This window comes from Cyphomyrmex costatus, unplaced genomic scaffold (genome assembly GCF_001594065.2).
Source record: "Cyphomyrmex costatus isolate MS0001 unplaced genomic scaffold, Ccosl1.0 scaffold811, whole genome shotgun sequence".
NCBI lineage: Eukaryota > Metazoa > Arthropoda > Insecta > Hymenoptera > Formicidae > Cyphomyrmex > Cyphomyrmex costatus.
This window is the reverse complement of record NW_017280388.1, coordinates 78,200-96,488: the sequence shown is the minus strand read 5'-3', so window position 1 is coordinate 96,488 and position 18,289 is coordinate 78,200. Positions and strand designations below refer to the sequence as shown.

Sequence of the window (18,289 nt, the reverse complement as noted above, 5' to 3'; positions counted from 1 at the left end):
TGTGCGTCGTGACTACAAAAACGCGTCAGATATAGAACGTGATCTGCCCTATCAGCCATTGATGGCGAAGACGCAGCAAAAATCATGCATAATCTGTCTATTTATATAAATTGACTATTTAATGAAATATTTTCATTAAAAGTATATATAGACAATTCGAAACATCTCTGTCAATAAGGTAACAATAGAACAGTACGTTAGGTGAACGACTCAGAACTGGACCGTGGATCGAGTCACGAGTTCAAATCCTATCAGGTTTTAGAAGGTTTTTCCTAGGTATTTATTAATCAGTTCAGGGGTGCGTTCAGAATCGTCGTCCGGATGCACCCAGATGTTGTTTTATCTTTGTTGTTCACGAATGATAAACAAGGATAACACGACACCTGGGTGCACTCAGATGATGATTCTGAACGCAGCCCAGCACTTAAGGAGAGGACACAAATGACGGAGAAAGGAATCTAATTAATAAGAACTGCTGTAACTTTTTTTTTCGTGTGCGTCCGCATGCGTGCGAGCAATATGAGTCTCATATGAGGACGCATCAGTATGGCGATATGCACTCACATCGTGCGAATAATCCGCACGACGTGCACGCACTATGATATCACTGTGCGAACATTTTGTTATCTGGGAGTGACAGATATCTTAACCTCTAAAATCTCGAACTTTAACGCTAAATATCTCAGTTCGTAGGGCAGAGCGACACTTTTTTCTGCCAGATTCTTTCGTTTCATGCAAAAACGCGTCGAATAAGCCTAATTTGATCGATTTTTAAGCTGCTTGAATGATTCTGTATAATTACCCAATAAATTATGTAGATTATATAGCGACAGACTGCCGGCAATTAAATCGTCGATCAAGTTAATCCGGTTAATCGAAATGAAAGCAATAAGGGCTGCGCAGAATAAAAGGGGGTCTACGCACAATAGGAGAAATATTAGGAACAGATATTAAATATAAGAATTTTAACCTGTCAGAAAGCGCACATTCCACAGTACACAGTTCTGATAGGTTAAAATTCTTATATTTAATATCTGTTCCTAATATTTCTCCTATTGTGCGCAGCCCTAAGAATTTCAACCTATCAGAAATCATGTACTATGGAATACACACTGTTTATTCCACAGTATATGATTTTTGATAGGTTGAAATTCTTATTCTCTGTTCTCTGTTCCTTTTATTCTGCGTAGCCCTAAGAAAATTAAACAAAAATAAGCGCCATATTTCGTGCCTGCGAGAGACCTCTGGTCTCATTCAGGGCTTTTCCTTCTTTCTCTATTTTTCTGTCCTTCTCTTTTAGCGTGCCTGTTTCGTGCAAGATTCTTCTTGTGGTTCAATCACAACGTTGTGAGAAAATTATTCAGTGGTTCGAAATTATTTTAAATAAGGTTTTGCCCTCCGATGTCAATCAATTCGCGGCCAGCCACGTTCTTCTATAGGAAAATGGCGGCGAATTAGTCCCGGTGTTGTTTTGAAAGGTGTGTTTCTGCTCTCAAAACGAATGCGGCTTTGAACGAGTATCATGGATATTTCTAGTATGCTCGAGGTACAAGTAAAAGAAGAAACGGATGTCAAGGAGAACGGTAAGTATACGCAAGTGTGAAAGAGTGAAAGGTGTGACGCACGACTCCCGTAAGATAATTGTCACACGGGTTTAATTCTAACCTATTTACTTAGCGTGTTTTTCAGTAACAAATAAATTGAAGATTTCATGGACTCTTTTATATAATAATAATTAATACGTTAAACATGGCGAATAACAGGTCTAACCATTTTTCAGTAACACCAGAAAATGATCAGGCATCCAGTGCGACCAGCGTGGCTCTCACACCATTTTCTCAAGAGGAGAGCAATTACCACAAGCTTATGTTCGGCAATGGTCAGTTTTTTAAACAAACATGCTTTGGCTTGTAACATATAATTTCTAGTTTAGTTTGTAGTTTAATTTTCTTTCTAATTACGCTCTAGAACCTAAAGTTTATTTTGAGTGCTTTCTAACAAGCGACACAGGTGACACAGTATATTAATACATCTTTGTTGTTTGCCAATGTTAAACATGAATGAGATGATCACTGTATTGTGAAATGATTACTGTGAGATGATTACTGTGAGATGATTACTGTGAGATGATTACTATGAGATGATTACTATGAGATGATTACTGTGTCGCTTGTTGGAAGGTACATTTTAAGAAATAAAAATTACATGAAGACTTATTTCTCACGAAACTGTGAGATCTATAGTGTAAATATCCAATTTTAGATATCGCAACTGTACGATTTCGTAGAATTCATTGTACAGCTTGTGACATACACATTGGTTCTGCTCCATCTCAAGTTTATAATATGTTTGAACATCCTGTACTTCGTACATTATTATGTACAAATTGTCGGGAGTTTTATGGCGATGGCTGTTTTGAGCAAGGTAATGTAAATATTGTAAATAAGATTTTTTTATATCTACTTTTTGTGATTGTAGTGCTGAATATGCTTTTATTATATATTAGGTTGTTCGGAAAGTTTGTTTCAATTTTCTAGTTAAAAATTGTATGTACAACATCTTTGTAAAAAATTAATGAAATTTAAAAAAGGGTTTTGAAGCTTAAAATCTTTACTTTTGAAAGGTTATTCTTATATTTTTGAGTTTCTGAGTTTTGTAATTTTTACATATAAAAAAATGAGCTAAAAAAAAAGAAAAAAATTTCTTTTTACTTTGTGGGTTTTTTACGTGGTCCCAAAAAATTTGCGAAAGTTTTTGACCACCTACTATCGTGAACATTTGAAGGTTTCTCCATAAAATAGTTTTTTTTTTTTTATATTACAATTTTTTATTCCCGAGTTATTTATGAGTTAAGTAACATTAGGCTAGGTCCACAATTTTGCTTTAAGAGGCCGTACAGCCGTAAGAAATTGACCAATCATAGTTGAATGCGAGAAAAATAATTCTCTATGATTGGTCAATTTCTTACGGCTTACGGCCTCTTAAAACAAGATTGTGGATTCGCCTTAAGGAACATTTTGATTTTCATTACTTATAACTTCGTTAAAAATCATTATACTGCAATTAAAAAATCGGATTCTTAAGAGGTCTAACCATTCTGATAAGGTCTAATATAAGCAAAGATTTTAGATTTTTTTTTTAATTAACTTTCGTAAAATTAATTAAACTGCAAATTTGTAAATTTTTAAACAGATTGAAATTTTAAACTATAGAACAATTGCTGCAAAGTTATGGCGCGCCACGACAGGATCGGATGGGTATAACGTTTCTAGGAACGGGGGTGGTCTGAAATCAAAAAGCAAAATATTTTCTTGTAAACAGATGTAATAGCTATGGTGTAATGTAAGGTTTTTTTACTTTTGTTGAGAAATGTGGAAAACAGCTCGATTTAAAAAAAAAAGTTTTTATCTTAAAATAAGAACTTCAGGGTTACCATAGTCAAGGAAATAAGGGAAAAGTCAGGGATTTACCAAACTTTTCTGGAAAAATAAAATAGCTGTAAAGAAATTTAAAACATCTGTTTAGCTCGGTGTTTGTTTCATTTATATCACGACGCCACAGTCGATAAAATCAAAGAATTGATTATTTCTGGAGAAACTTGTTTCAGAGTTAGGATCATTTCTTGAATTTGTATGTTTTTGTGAAAAAGGTCCTTATTCTGAATCATGGTCAAACATTTGTGGAAAGAGAATTTTCAATAAACAAGGAATGTATTGTTGAAAATCAATTACCTAGTCTAATATCTCAGAGACAAGTTTACGATGGCCTTAAGGCTACGGTGGTCTCATTACAATAGATAAAATAATTAATTATCTTATCGAAATGCAAGGGATATGTATAGTAAAGCATTGGAAAAGCAACGTTCTGAGAAAGAACAAGAAAATGCAAAGGTTGTTAAAAAAAGATCTTTGTTTACAAAAATTTCAGAATTGAAGGCTAAGGCAAAATTTTTGACAGAGAAAACTAATGAATTAAGTACTTTTGATGAAGAGATAACGTCACTGACATCATTAAAATTCGATTAAGAGGCTTGTACTATTTTTCATGTTAACTTGCAATATTTAAGTTTTTTTTAAAGATTTGATATTTTAATTTTTATATTAAAAAGCTAATGTAAACTTGTAGAGAAAATGCTTTACTATAAGAACATCGAAATTTTAAAGTTGTCTGTTCTTTTGTTTTATATAAGAAAGTTCTATGTTACTTATGAACAAGTGAGTAAAATAAAATGTTAATTTTATATTTTTGTGACTTTTCTTTCAAATATGTTAACCTTTATAATAGCAGATTAAGATTTTAAACAGGATGTAGTTTTGATAAAAAAGAAACTATATTCGCTTTTGAGGCTTTCACGGGTATTTTCTTCAATTATACGAGATTTGCGGGTTATCACCGTGTCTTTCTTCATTGTTAATGCCAACGTTTCGTGAACCATACCGTTCACTTCATCAGGGCGAGGAGTGCGCTGATACTAAGCCGCTACCCTGAGGGTCTCCCTTTTTATGTAGACGCTGTTAAGGGGGGGGGGGACAGGTACTTTTTTGGCCTGTCGAGAGGTCGGTCTTCCATATTTTGAAACTGTATTCATTGATTTATGTTCCTTATGTTCTAAGTACAGTAGCAAAAAGAAACAGAGAACATCATATTCATATATAAAAGGAAAAGACAAATTTAAAAATTAAATTTAGTATGTTGCGAAGAATATCACAAGTTGGCGTTTCGTCCCGCCAACTTGTGATATTCTTCGCAATATACTAAATTTAATTTTAAGAATTCGGTTGCGGCTGTTGAGGACTCTGTGAAGTTGAAACTGTCCGTATATACCGGTATTATTATTATAAGAAATTTATATATATTTCTAACAACTAGTATAAGCTCAATTTGTTCTTGACCTGGGAGGTATATTAAGTTTAATTTTAAAATATGTATTATTAAAAGTGAGGGAAAATCATAAAATTTTGTCTGGAAATCAGGGAAATATCAGAAAATTTTAGGATGAAAACATTGTTATAAATAAATGGATTAATATATCGAAAAAAATCGTATACTACACGATAGACAATCTTTTTAAGAATATTTCTACCAAAATTAATGTCAATCGAATTGTTAGTTTCGGAGAAAAGTTTACACCCGTCTTGAAAAACATGGTTTCGAGAAAAACGCAAAAGAATATTCGAAACAATTTTCTTATATAATAAAATGGCCTTATCTCTAATCTGCAATTCCAGCATCATACACCTCATCTTCAGCTTTTAAAAATAATGCTGTACAGTGCTGTTGAGTTCAGAGTAAAAAATATGACTCTCGAGATGTAAAAATACAGACATTCAGGCTTTTCGGTTAGAGCCTGTTACGCGCGGTAATCTGATTCATTTCCCTATAAATTATCATAATTTGGCCAAATTTTGATATCTTAGCTTAAAATATTCTTAAAGATACAAATTTTTTAAAAATGCAAAAAATTTTCGATTTTTTTAAATTTCAGAATGGTTAGACTTCTTAAAGCTGAAACTTTACTATATCGAATAGTATAATTTTTTTAATGTACAATATATAATTTAGAGCTAATAAAATACCTCGTAACTTTCTTTTCAATCCAATATATAATTACATAATTTCTATTTTACTGTTCTTAGGTGATGACGCTACAGATATGTTCTGCCGATGGTGCGCTAATGGTGGCAATTTGTACTGTTGCTCCTATTGTAGTAATACTTTCTGTTATAAATGTATAAGAAGAAACTTTTCATCTTTAGTGAGAAAGAAGATTGAAGCTGATGAAAAATGGAAATGTTTTGTATGCCATCCAAGTGATTTATATAACGCAAGAGCTGTGTGCTGGGCTCTACTTCAACATATACAAACAGTGAGAAGGTATTACAAAATATTGCAAAGATATAATGTTACAAGAAAATTAATTTTTATTGAGCTATTTTACACTTCTCAATAAAATTAAAGGATCACTTGTTCCACCCTGCAAAAATAGGCAAACTTTGAGATAGAATAACTTCGTCAAAAATCATCGTATCGAGATGTTTAAAAAAGCATTTTAAAGCTTGAAATCTCAACTTTTCAGACCTGTACTTCTAAAAACGGTCTTACTGATATTTCGTGAAGTTGCAAAATCATAAATAAAAGTGTGTCAAACCTAAACATTTTTTACAAAATTTGCCAAGTTCCACGGAGCCAAGTAAAAATTGTGCACAAATGCGGTTTACAGCTTTCGAAAGAGTGAATCTTTATCTTCAATTTGTTTTTTTATTGAGCTCTGTACTGATTTTTTTTCACCGAGTTATTCAACGTTGAAGTAAAAAGGCCATTTTTACTTAAACGTTAAATAAGTCGGTGAAAAAAAATCAGTACAGAGCTCAATAAAAAAACAAATTGAAGATAAAGATTCACTCTTTCGAAAGCTGTAAACCGCATTTGTGCACAATTTTTACTTGGCTCCGTGGAACTTGGCAAATTTTGTAAAAAATGTTTAGGTTTGACACACTTTTATTTATGATTTTGCAACTTCACGAAATATCAGTAAGACCGTTTTTAGAAGTACAGGTCTGAAAAGTTGAGATTTCAAGCTTTAAAATGCTTTTTTAAACATCTCGATACGATGATTTTTGACGAAGTTATTCTATCTCAAAGTTTGCCTATTTTTGCAGGGTGGAACAAGTGATCCTTTAATTTTGTTGAGAAATGTATTTCGCTTCAAGGTGAAACTCGTAACGGAATGTCGAATTTCTAAAAAAAAAAATTTTTTAATAAAAACTTTTTCGAAGGAATTTTTCGGAAATCCACTATTTTTTGAGAGTTCTGGTAGTCTCCCAAAAAATTCTATCATTTATTCTATCTGGATCAAATCGCTAAAATGAAAAATAAATAAGTTATATAATATAACAGGCCTTCAAAGTTTTGGAATCGTGAAATTGCCCCATTCTCCCCGATACTTCAAATGGTGTTTTCATCACTTTAATCGACAGAACTCTTGTTAAAATTGAACTAGAAATTTTAGGGGGGTAAGAACTCTGCTAGTTTTTCCAAATTTTGAAAAAGGATCAGTTTTACAGAGGTCTCGTAATCCTTTATTGATTTCACATTTAATGCGGTATATTTTAGGATACTTGCGCAAGACAAGAAGATGAGTAGAGAAGAAATCGAAGAGAAGATGAATTTAGACGAATCGACGTGTTGCCCGCGCAGAAGTAAACGTAAGCGACGAAGACTCGATTCCAATTCCGACGAAGACGTGACGTATGTACCTAAAGTCAATGGGATGTCAGGATATATAAAACGTAAACCACTGAAAAGATATAAGACGATGAAGGAGAACGGCATTGTTACGCAGGCAACACAGTTTACCAACCGAATGCTAGTTCCCATCAGACCACGTCCGACATCATTCCTTACCGGTCAATCTTTTAACGCTGAATCATCGGAATCTGTTGGTAATAAAAATTCAACCGCATCAGAGAATATTGTCGTTTCATCGCCCAATGTGATAAATTCAAATACTTCGTTACCGTCGAGGTTCGATCCTAATAGATTGCAACAGCAGTCTCCTTTATATCATACATCTTTTATGAGCGCCTCGGGATCTGCTGCTTACATTCAAACGCCTCTTCCGATGAATCGTATTATTCTCCCACCACAGCCACAGCCACAATCACAGTTGACGTACCAGCCACAACGAAATAACTCTTATCAACCATCGCAGTCGCTTCAATCTTCGCCAAACACGATGGTATCTATACCTAATCCAATGGACAAGAATAGCAGACCTTTATTTATTCTTCCACAACAAAAAAATTTGGGTATAACGTTAACTCCTAACATAATTGATCTTGATAGTGATTCCGATGATGAACCAAGTGTCATTGAGCAGCAAAATAATTTTACGATCGACAAAGACAATAATACAGATACCGACAAAATTGTACCTGTTGCTCTCACCTGGGAAAAGAATGACGACGATGTAAGGGAAGATCAACCTTTGAGAGTAATATGCGCGACTGTAAAAAAGAATATCTCCTTCAGCGAAATGATGTTGCCACATAGCCAAGATCTGGACAAACTTTTAAACAATGCTAAGAAAAAAATGTATAATTTCTTTGATTTAAACAATGCAATCGAGAATATTGAAATAAAAGCACAACAAAAAGTCAAGCATTTCTATAACAATATGCGTGATACAGTTCTTCAATTAGTAGACATCAATGATAAGGTAGTACGTCAATATATTGAATGGAGGAGATCTCAGAAAACGGAAATAGGAACGGAAACTTCATTTTCGATTAATGAAAATGCATTGGAATCGTCCCGAGAAAATGTAGATATTCCTTTAGATATGATTTGTGTTAATGATTCTGATACTGAATCTGACTATGAAATTCAGAAATATCAGCCGATAGGAATAACGAAACCATCCGATTTAGTTAAAGATAATAATATTATTAAGGATTTATTATTTTGTAAAAAAAATGTTGAACATCGTGGTAGTGGTGATGATAGTGTACACTTATCTGTAGACAAAGCAATTCAGGTATATGATATTGTCTCGAGGGATTATGAGAAATGCATCGGTTATTCTGTGCTTACAAGAACCGCCTACGACTCGAAAATGGACAATAGTGTTTCGGATTTGCCACTTACATCTGATGAGAATTTTGGCAAATATGAGGAACAGTTTATCTACTATTTGCAGCATATTGAAGATAATGGTATTGAGACAGAAGATTCGAAGGGTTTGATAGATTCGGAAGAAACGTCGCTTCAAGAATTGCAAACGGATCTATCATTTACTTCACATTTGATTCAAAATATTGATTTACCTATTTTATCTACCGATCAATTGAAAAATTCTCAACTAGAAGAAAGTATTGATTCATCTGTGTGTGCTGTATCTAGCAGTCAATTGAAAAATTGTCAACAAGAAAAAAATAACGATTTATCTGTTGTGCCTAATGAACAATTACAAAATTGCCAACAAGAGAAAAATATCGATTTGCCTATTGTATCTGTTGAAAACGAGCAGTCAAAAAATTATCGACAAGAAAAACACTTGAGTAATAACATTGATTCAGAGACGAAAGATGACAAAAGTGACACACTGGATAAGAACGACGAAGAAATTGTTAGTAATTTTGATATTAAGATACAAGAAGTAAATATGAAATTAAACGATAACTCTCAACTAACAGAATTGCAAAAAATTCATTCGGATATAATAGAAGATATCATATCAAATAATGGAGCAAACTCAAATAAAAATGATATACTAAATATACAAGCTGCTTCCACGGAAAGTGAGGAGGATTGTACTATTATCGATGATTAATAACAAGTGATTATTTATTAACAATTTGTGTTATAAATTAAATACTCTTCAATTTTGGAATTGATCATTCTAATAGAAATACGTCTTGATTTGAAATTACGATATCTCAAAAATATTTGTATTGTATGAAAGTTGTACATTTTTTTTCTAGATTTTGAAAAGATCCAATATGAAGTAAAAAATGTTCGTTTTCAACAGGAATTAGATCCATTCTTTTCGTATTGTTATTCAAAATATACGTATATCTAACATATATTTTCAACATTATTAAATTAATGTCAAGAATATGTTTCAACAAATATTTCAGAAGTTCAACAGAAATTCAGGTCTCTAAATTTATTTAACAAATTAACAATAAATAATACGATTTTTCTTTATTTTATGATTAAGTAATATATGCACACATACACATTTTTCCTATTTTTTTACACATTTTCTTCATTTAATAACAAAATGATATTGATCAATTTTCTTGACAATTTATACTTTCATCTTAGCAACACAAATTTAATTTAAAAAATTTCAAAATTAAAAATTTTAAATCATAATGAAAAATTCGAAAAAGAATTAGAAAGATGAAAAATTAAATATCCTTATACATACTCTTTGATATTTTTATATCTTCTAATTCTTATAAAAGCAGCTTTTTATCTATCTTTTTAATTTTTAAATTTTCGGCAGTTTAAAGAACAATCTTTCCATCCAAAACTTGTCGTACATTAATGTCTAAATTCGTAAAACTTGTAAGAACTTATGACTAGTGGTCTAATTTCATGCGTACGTATCTAAAAGGTACGATTGTTAGTAACTATCTAATATAATTTTTTGTAAATCTTATTATGAATTAGTAAGAAACTGTAAAGATATTGTATAAAAATATAAGCACTTAAAAGTTCTTATAAGTCTTACGAAAATATATTACGAGCCTTACGATTCTACTTACATTAGAATTGACCTATAAGTATTATTGTAATCATTAACTGTTATTAATTATTACTTCCATAACAGTTAATATACGAAATATCTCACATACGATTATAAATAATGATATATCTCGGTTATAAAAATAATCGATACAGATATGTTAATGATATCTTTTTTTACATGTTAAATATGCCGAATTTATATTTTCTTATGTTTTCTTGATTGTGTATGAAAAGTGTACAACGCAGGTGATTAGTTATTATTTTATTTTAATTTTTTTTTTCTAAATAGCACAGTTTACAATTTCGTGAAATATGATTTTGTGTTAAAAAATTTTTTCTTTATTTTTTATTATTTGACAAAAATCTTTTGATTTTATTTAAATATGTAGTTTGCATAAATTTGTACATAAAAGCATTAGACATTATGTAAAAAATAGCATGTTAGCTTGACGATTTATAATTATGTAATTGATCATTGAATATATCATTTGTTGTTTTTATCAGCGTATATATATATATGCTATGCAATAAATACAAACACTTGTCTGTCATATTTGTGTGTAATTACTTGCAACTAAAAACTTATGCGTGTACATTAAAATTTTGTGAGGAAAAAGAAGAAAAGTGTACGAAGTAAATAAATTATTACATATACGCGCGCGCGCATACGGGGTGAATAAAAAATCGCGGACTGGTGAAATGTCTCGTAAACTAAGCATTTCCGAAAAAAACGTTTCCCACGAAGTTGTAGAATTTTAAATGATGTATTCATTTATCTGTTTAATCGGACCTCGGGTGGCGTTACCAAGATCCGGTCAAAGTCTCACTAATTTTTTAAAATAACACCCTATTTTTTTATTCCAAAATCTAATATCTGGTGACGAGAGATTAAAACACTACAATAAAGCTATTTTTCATAAAGTACTTTTTGAATTATGAGATTTGAAAGTTACAGCACCACCGCCATTTCCCCATGCTTAGCATTACCTAGGATGAACGACGTGGCGGGGCTCTAGACGTAGCACAGTAGCGCTTAAAAAGCGCGTATGCAGGTGCATTACTTTAGCAGCTTTTTAGCGCTTTAAAAGCGCTTTCGAAATCTACTATGAAAAGCGCATACAATCAGCGCAGAATAAATACAGTTTTATAGTACATATACTGCACTTTTCGTGTCATATAACAGTGTCTGCAAAGCGCACAGAAAGCGTTGTAAAAGCGCATACATAAATGCGGTTTCATTGCATATTTATAACAGTTTTTACGTAGTACGGCAGCGCCTGTAAAGCGCTATGAACCTACATATATCTTGCGCTTTAGAAGCGTTGCTGTATGGAATTTACTCTCGAAATATTGGAATGAAAGAATTTTAGAAGATTAAAGTAACATTTATTAATTAGTAACATTATTATTAGTAACATTTATTTATTTTTTTTTGTGACACACCGAACGGCGCGGAACGGAACTACTATTTCTCTATTACTACAGTTACACGACTCGATTTACGCCGAAGTTATAACATCGATGTTATGAAAGTGGTCAATCACAGTCATTCCATTCTTTAGAGGAATATCTATGATTGGCCAGTTTCGTAATATCCGATGTTTATAATTTCGGCGTAAATTAAGATTTGCAGAGAATGGAAGAGTTACACACTTTTACAGTTACTTTTTATAACAGTATGGTAACAATGTTGCAATTTTTTATGACTGTAATGATAAAATTATTTAAAGGTGCCATTTCATGCAGCCAAGAAAAGCTGGCGTTTTACCCCCACTCTACCATAATGCCAAGCAGCGCTTGATGGCTCGAGAGCTGTCGATTTTACGCTGAAGTTCGGAGTGTCCCATCTTTAACGAAAAACGATTGTGTTTAAATCCTTTAAATTTAAGTGATGTGTAAAAGAGAAAAATGAGTTTTGTCGACGAGGTCAGTGCATGTATTATTAATATTAATGAATTCATTATTTATTTATTTGTAATTATTTACTTTTTTATTTTTATTATTTATGTTTATATATAACAAGGCTCAATAAATTTAAAAAATAATTAAAACAACAGGGCTACGAGCCAACATTCGTTAAATTGTAAAAATCTTAGTAAATATAAGAAGTCATTAGTTAAAAATAAATATAAAGTTTAATAAAATTTAAAAACAGACGTTTCGACCTTTATTATGTCATTTTCAATATTAAAAAAATCGCAAAATATCGTTAACGATGTACAAACCATAATATTATAGAAATTCACAAAATATGTATACAAAAATATGTATATAAATTCTGTGATGTGGGTATTTAATCTCACTCGCTATTGAAGACTTAATCATATCGGCGCAAATTGGCAAGAGTCCATCAACAAAGCAATCATCAAATAATGTAAATTGCGAAAAACTCCACATTTCTAAATCAAATAGTAACATAATAAAACAGTGTCAGTAATAGATACAAATAATAAAGAAAGGAATATAAAGAAAAGAATATAATGTAAGAGTCAATTGATCAGTAAAAAAGTCAATTCTCAAGGCAATAAATTGAAATGAATATAATGTAAAATTACAAAATATTGTAAGTAACTCATATCCATTTTGTTAATTTAGTAACAATTAAATTAAATGATAATCAATTACCTTGTAAAATTGTATCAAAATACGATTATGATTAATATAAATTAGAACAATGCGAAAAGAGACCCATTTTAAGATGTTGACAATAAACAATTTAAAATCAGAATAACCGTACATCTCAAGTACAAAGGAACTACAAATGGAAATAAGGGGAAAATTTGGAAGGGGTAAATATATAATAAAGTGGGAATAAAAGTGAAAAGGGTAAGGAAATTTACGAAGGAGAGAAAGAGTTAATTATCTGAGAATAAGTTTCTGGTAAAGATTCTGCATCGTTTTGTTTATTAAGACCCTGTTTTTACCTTTTGATGTGAATCATTTCAGACACCAATCTCTTATTGTAAAAAGATTCAATGTCTAAAATTTGGACATCATTCCATTTAAAATTGTGGTCAAAATTGATACGATGGTCAGTAATGACAGAGGGAGGGAGAACCTGTCCTTTTTCTAATGTCAGATATATGTTCTTTTAGTCTGGTACTCAATTTCCTTTTTGTTTGACCAACATAGCTGGCTTCACAATCATCACAGGTAATCTTATAAATAACATTGTTGTTAGAAAGATGTTCCAATTTATCTTTACTTAATTGAAACATAACCTTCTCATATCATGAACCTCGAATATTTTTATATTTATTACACATAAATACTTTCTACTTACCTAAAGAAATGAAAACCTTGTTTTCGTGTATTTTTGCATATTAAAACATTTTATTATTAACAGAGTAATATAATCATTTAACAAATGATTACATTTTTTTGTGACAGCAGTCTAAATAGCTTACTATACATAAACTACACGTACCAGATAGTAAAATTAATAAAAATATGAATTATAATTTATATCATAAAGCAGTAATTATAAAACAATACCTGTCATGCTCTTTTGGAAATCTAAAAAAATATCGTCGCTCTATATTATAATTTTCAATATTAGTACATAATGGAACACTGCACAGCTTGGTTGTTTTCTTCCACTCATTTCGCTTGTTTTATTTTGTCTTTCACTGTTCTCAAACTCTTTTACTTATTTCACAACAATACCTGGAACAAAGCTAAGATCAAAAGTGCTTCCAAGAGGATGGATAACTTATACAACAGTTGTATAAGTTAATTATTCTCTTAGGAGAGATCGTTCCGGGTTAATCATCGATTAAGTTAATTGGCGTGTAAAAAAAGTACTATTAGTGTTACTATTAGTGCAATATGCAGAAGTAAATTCGCAAAAAAAAATAAGTTATAAAGAAAATTTGATTAAAAATAAGAAATGATTAAAATAATTGATTAAAATCGATTTTTTAATTCAAATTTGTATTAAAATAATTTCCGCAAGTGCGGGAATGCGATTACTGTAGATTGCACTACTCCCAGTAATGATACTATTAGTGCCACTAGTAGTAAATTTAATACTGCACTTCTATACTACTAGTCACAAGCAGTGTTACTATTGATTACTACTCGCCCTCGTAAAAAAGTACTACTAGTGTCACTATTAGTGCAATATGCAGGTAAATTCGCAAAAAAAAAAATAAAATATAAAAAAATTTTGATTAAAAATACGAAATGATTAAAATAATTGATTAAAACCGATTTTTTAATTCAAATTTGTATTAAAATAATTTCCGCAAGTGCGAGAATGTGATTACTGTAGATTGCACTACTCCCAGTAGTGATGGCTGCTTTCCAGCTACGACACAAGTGGACACTGTGTAACACAGTGAATCATTGCATCCTTGTTGTTTGCGTTAAACGAGGATGAAACGATTCTCCGTGTTACACAGTGTCTGATTCTGTCCTTGCTGGAAAGCACCCACTATTAGTGCCACTAGTAGTAAATTTAATACTGCACTTCTACACTACTAGTCACGAGCAGTGTTACTACTGATTACTACTCGTACCAACAGTGACACTAGTAGTACTTTTTTACGAGGGCGTACCAACAGTGACACTACTGTATTTACAGAAGTGTTACTAGAGAACTAGCAATGACACTAGTAGTACTTTTTTATGGTAACAGTCGCCCTAATAAATCGAGGTATATCCGTATATACGGTTCTCCGCATACATTGATATCGTCATAATCATCTATATTAGAAGTATGATCGTTGAAAGTTTCTTCATTTGAGACGATGTCATGATCATCAACACAAAAAATAATGCCCTCATTTGAATAAATAGATTTTCTATTAAAGCAAGCATTTTCAGACAATTCTTCCCTATCCAAAATTGAAGAACATGTTGCACACGTCAAACTCGTGTTATTACTCTGTAAATAATTAGAAAAAAAAAAAATCATTAGCACATGTATATATGGTATGTATAATTATGTGCACTGTAATTATATATCTGAATAAAGTTGAAATAGCATACACATCTAACCTATAAATATACAAAAAATAGAATATATATTAAGTTTACTTTATTTATCAAATATGATAAGAAAATATATTACAAAAATTTATTGATACCAAATAATTACTTACTTCAATAATATTTTCATCGTCCATTTCGTTGCTTTTTCCTTCTGTTCTTTACTGCATTTAAAAAAAAACGAAAATTCATGTTCTCCAACCTCATTTATAGGGTGCTTTCCAGCTACGACACAAGTAGACACTGTGTAACACAGTGTACGACATGGTGCTTTCCAACTATGACACAAGTCGACACAATCGTACACAGCTAAAATGCTGAGTTCAACTGTGTCGTCTCTTCATAGCTACCAACATAACCAAGATTTTTACATTTTGTACTATTTATTTATCTAGGAATGATATTCCGACATTGCATGAGTGTATACTAAACAAATAAGGTGACAAAATATTCTTTTGAATTAGTAAATATATACCAGAATACTTTTCCTATTAGAAACACTAGTGTAAAGTGACTAAATAGCGTTTCAGCTACAAGTCGACACTGTGTAACACTAGGTCTGTTCGCGTTGCTTGCACTTTTTGCACTTACCATCTTCGCTTTCTTTCTTTTTAAAGCCGAATATACATTTATCTCACTTTAAGTGCAAAATTATTTGGGGATTTCATGCAACGCGAACAGACCAACTGTGTCACACAAGGTCTGTTCGCGTTGCTTGCACTTTTTGCACTTACCATCTTCGCTTTCTTTCTTTTTAAAGCCGAATATACATCTATCTCACTTTAAGTGCAAAATTATTTGGGGATTTCATGCAACGCGAACAGACCTACAGTGTTACACTGTGTTTCGTAGCTGGAAAGCACCCATAATCTCCCGACTAGAATGTTACTAGAAAATACAAGGGTGTTTACGACAAATGGTCGAATTTCCAATTCGATCGAACAGTGGTACTCAGTTGGTGCATTTCAAAAAAACTCCTTAGCTTAATCGGATTTTGGTGCCTGTCTTCAGGAGGTAATCGGATTGAGTTAAACGGATCGTGAGAGAGGAACAATTTTGCGAATTTGCGTATGAACTTAATAAAAGCAGAGTGCATAAAGACAAAGAGATACATACGTTAACTACTATTGTAATAATTATTGTGTATTTTATTCTAAAATATATATCAATAATGGAAATATGAATAGTATAGTAAAAGAATTCTGGAAAAGTAAATATATAACCTCACTTTATTAATTTTTTATAAAATATGTATAATAAAATATATTTTTGCAGAAGTATAAGATTTGCCAATTTTTAAATATTCCATACAACAAATATATCCATCCTTATATGTATCCTGTGTAAATTAATAAATATATAGATATATAATAAAATATAAAAATATTTAAATATATTATATATATATTTGGTAAAATATAAAAAGATTGTTATTGCAATATCTCGTACAAATTGACGAAAAACGATACAAATAACATTTTGAACTAATCTAATAAATAAACCTTCAACAATTTTCTGTAAAATATAATAAATAATATATTATTTAATAACTTTCACAAAAACGTGGTTAGATTCAAAAACAATAATTTCATACAATGAGCATAAAACCACACACAAGTTCTTATTTGTGATAAATTATTATAAATGTAATAAATTATTATAAAATAAATAATTTATTCATATCATTATCATAACTAATCAATAAACGTTTCGGTCATTAACTTGACCATCTTCAGTATTACATTATAGTTATAAATAAAATTCCTGAATTTATATATGTGTCAAAACTTTTTAAAAAATTCTTCTCTATTTAGTTTTTCACTTACAACGTTAACTACGCAATCTTGTTCTTATATTGGGTCCTCCTTCATGATCATAAACTGCTGCTAATATACGCTAACTTGTGTCGTCGTGATCGTGTATCGTTTCAGTTACGCCTTTTTTTGTTTTGTTGGTTGATGAAATATAGTTACCAAACAGTATAATCAATAGTATGTACATTTGTAGCTTGACAAAATAAGACAACGTATATCAATTTTAACAAACGATTACAATTTAATTTACCTATATTCCGACACACGTGGTAGTCATATTATATTATGATCATATCATTATCATATAATATATTATTATGAATCGTTAGTACTCTTTGAATTACAGTTAAAAAAATTAATAATTATAATTTATTATTATATTTTACAGAAAATTGTTGAAGGTTTATTTATATTAGATTAGTTCAAAATGTTATTTGTATCGTTTTTCGTCAATTTGTACGAGATATTGCAATAACAATCTTTTTATATTTTATCAAATATATATATATATGTATATAAATATTTTTTTATATATCTATATAAATTATTAATTTACACAGGATACATATATAAGGATGGATATATTTGTTGTATGGAATATTTAAAAATTGGCAAATCTTATACTTCTGCAAAAATATATTTTATTATATATATTTTATAAAAAATTAATAAAGTGAGGTTATATATTTACTTTTCCAGAATTCTTTTACTATACTATACATATTTCCATTATTGATATAAATTTTAGAATAAAATACACAATAATTATTACAATAGTAGTTAACATATGTATCTCTTTGTCTTTATGCACTCTGCTTTTAATAAGTTCATACGCAAATTCGCAAAATTGTTCCTCTCTCACGATCCGTTCAACTCAATCCGATTACCTCCTGAGACAGGCACCAAAATCCGATTAAGCTAAGGAGTTTTTTGAAATGCACCAACTGAGTACCACTGTTCGATCGGATTGGAAATCCGACCATTTGTCGTAAACACTGCAAAGCTACGTCGACTGAGTACAGATGTGTAGTCATAGGGTGCTTTCCAGTTACGACACAAGTAGACACTGTGTAACACAGTGTACGACACGGTGCTTTCCAACTATTGGCACATTCGATACATATGCACTGACACGGGCTGTTTTCCAGCTAGGACACAGAAACGTTACACTGTGCTCCACTGTGTAAAGACTTGTTGGAACGATAGAGCTCTAATTGGTAACACTG

General features: G+C 31.0%; 1 protein-coding gene and 1 long non-coding RNA gene across 2 annotated transcripts; one reads left to right on the top strand and one right to left on the bottom strand.

The window, feature by feature from the left end:
- Positions 1-1,320: 1,320 nt before the first annotated feature.
- On the top strand, positions 1,321-9,331 carry LOC108781410 (uncharacterized). Its single transcript, XM_018549362.1, has 5 exons — positions 1,321-1,583; positions 1,781-1,879; positions 2,263-2,424; positions 5,637-5,874; positions 7,114-9,331. The coding sequence occupies exons 1-5, from the start codon at positions 1,523-1,525 to the stop codon at positions 9,329-9,331; spliced, it is 2,778 nt and encodes a 925-aa protein (XP_018404864.1). The 5' UTR covers positions 1,321-1,522.
- A 3,157-nt stretch (positions 9,332-12,488) lies between these two features.
- Positions 12,489-14,127, bottom strand: LOC108781413 (uncharacterized). Its single transcript, XR_001940943.1, has 3 exons — positions 13,753-14,127; positions 13,182-13,415; positions 12,489-12,656 (listed from the first exon to the last, which is right to left on the bottom strand). It is a non-coding gene; the product is annotated as an uncharacterized LOC108781413 (long non-coding RNA).
- Positions 14,128-18,289: the final 4,162 nt, after the last annotated feature.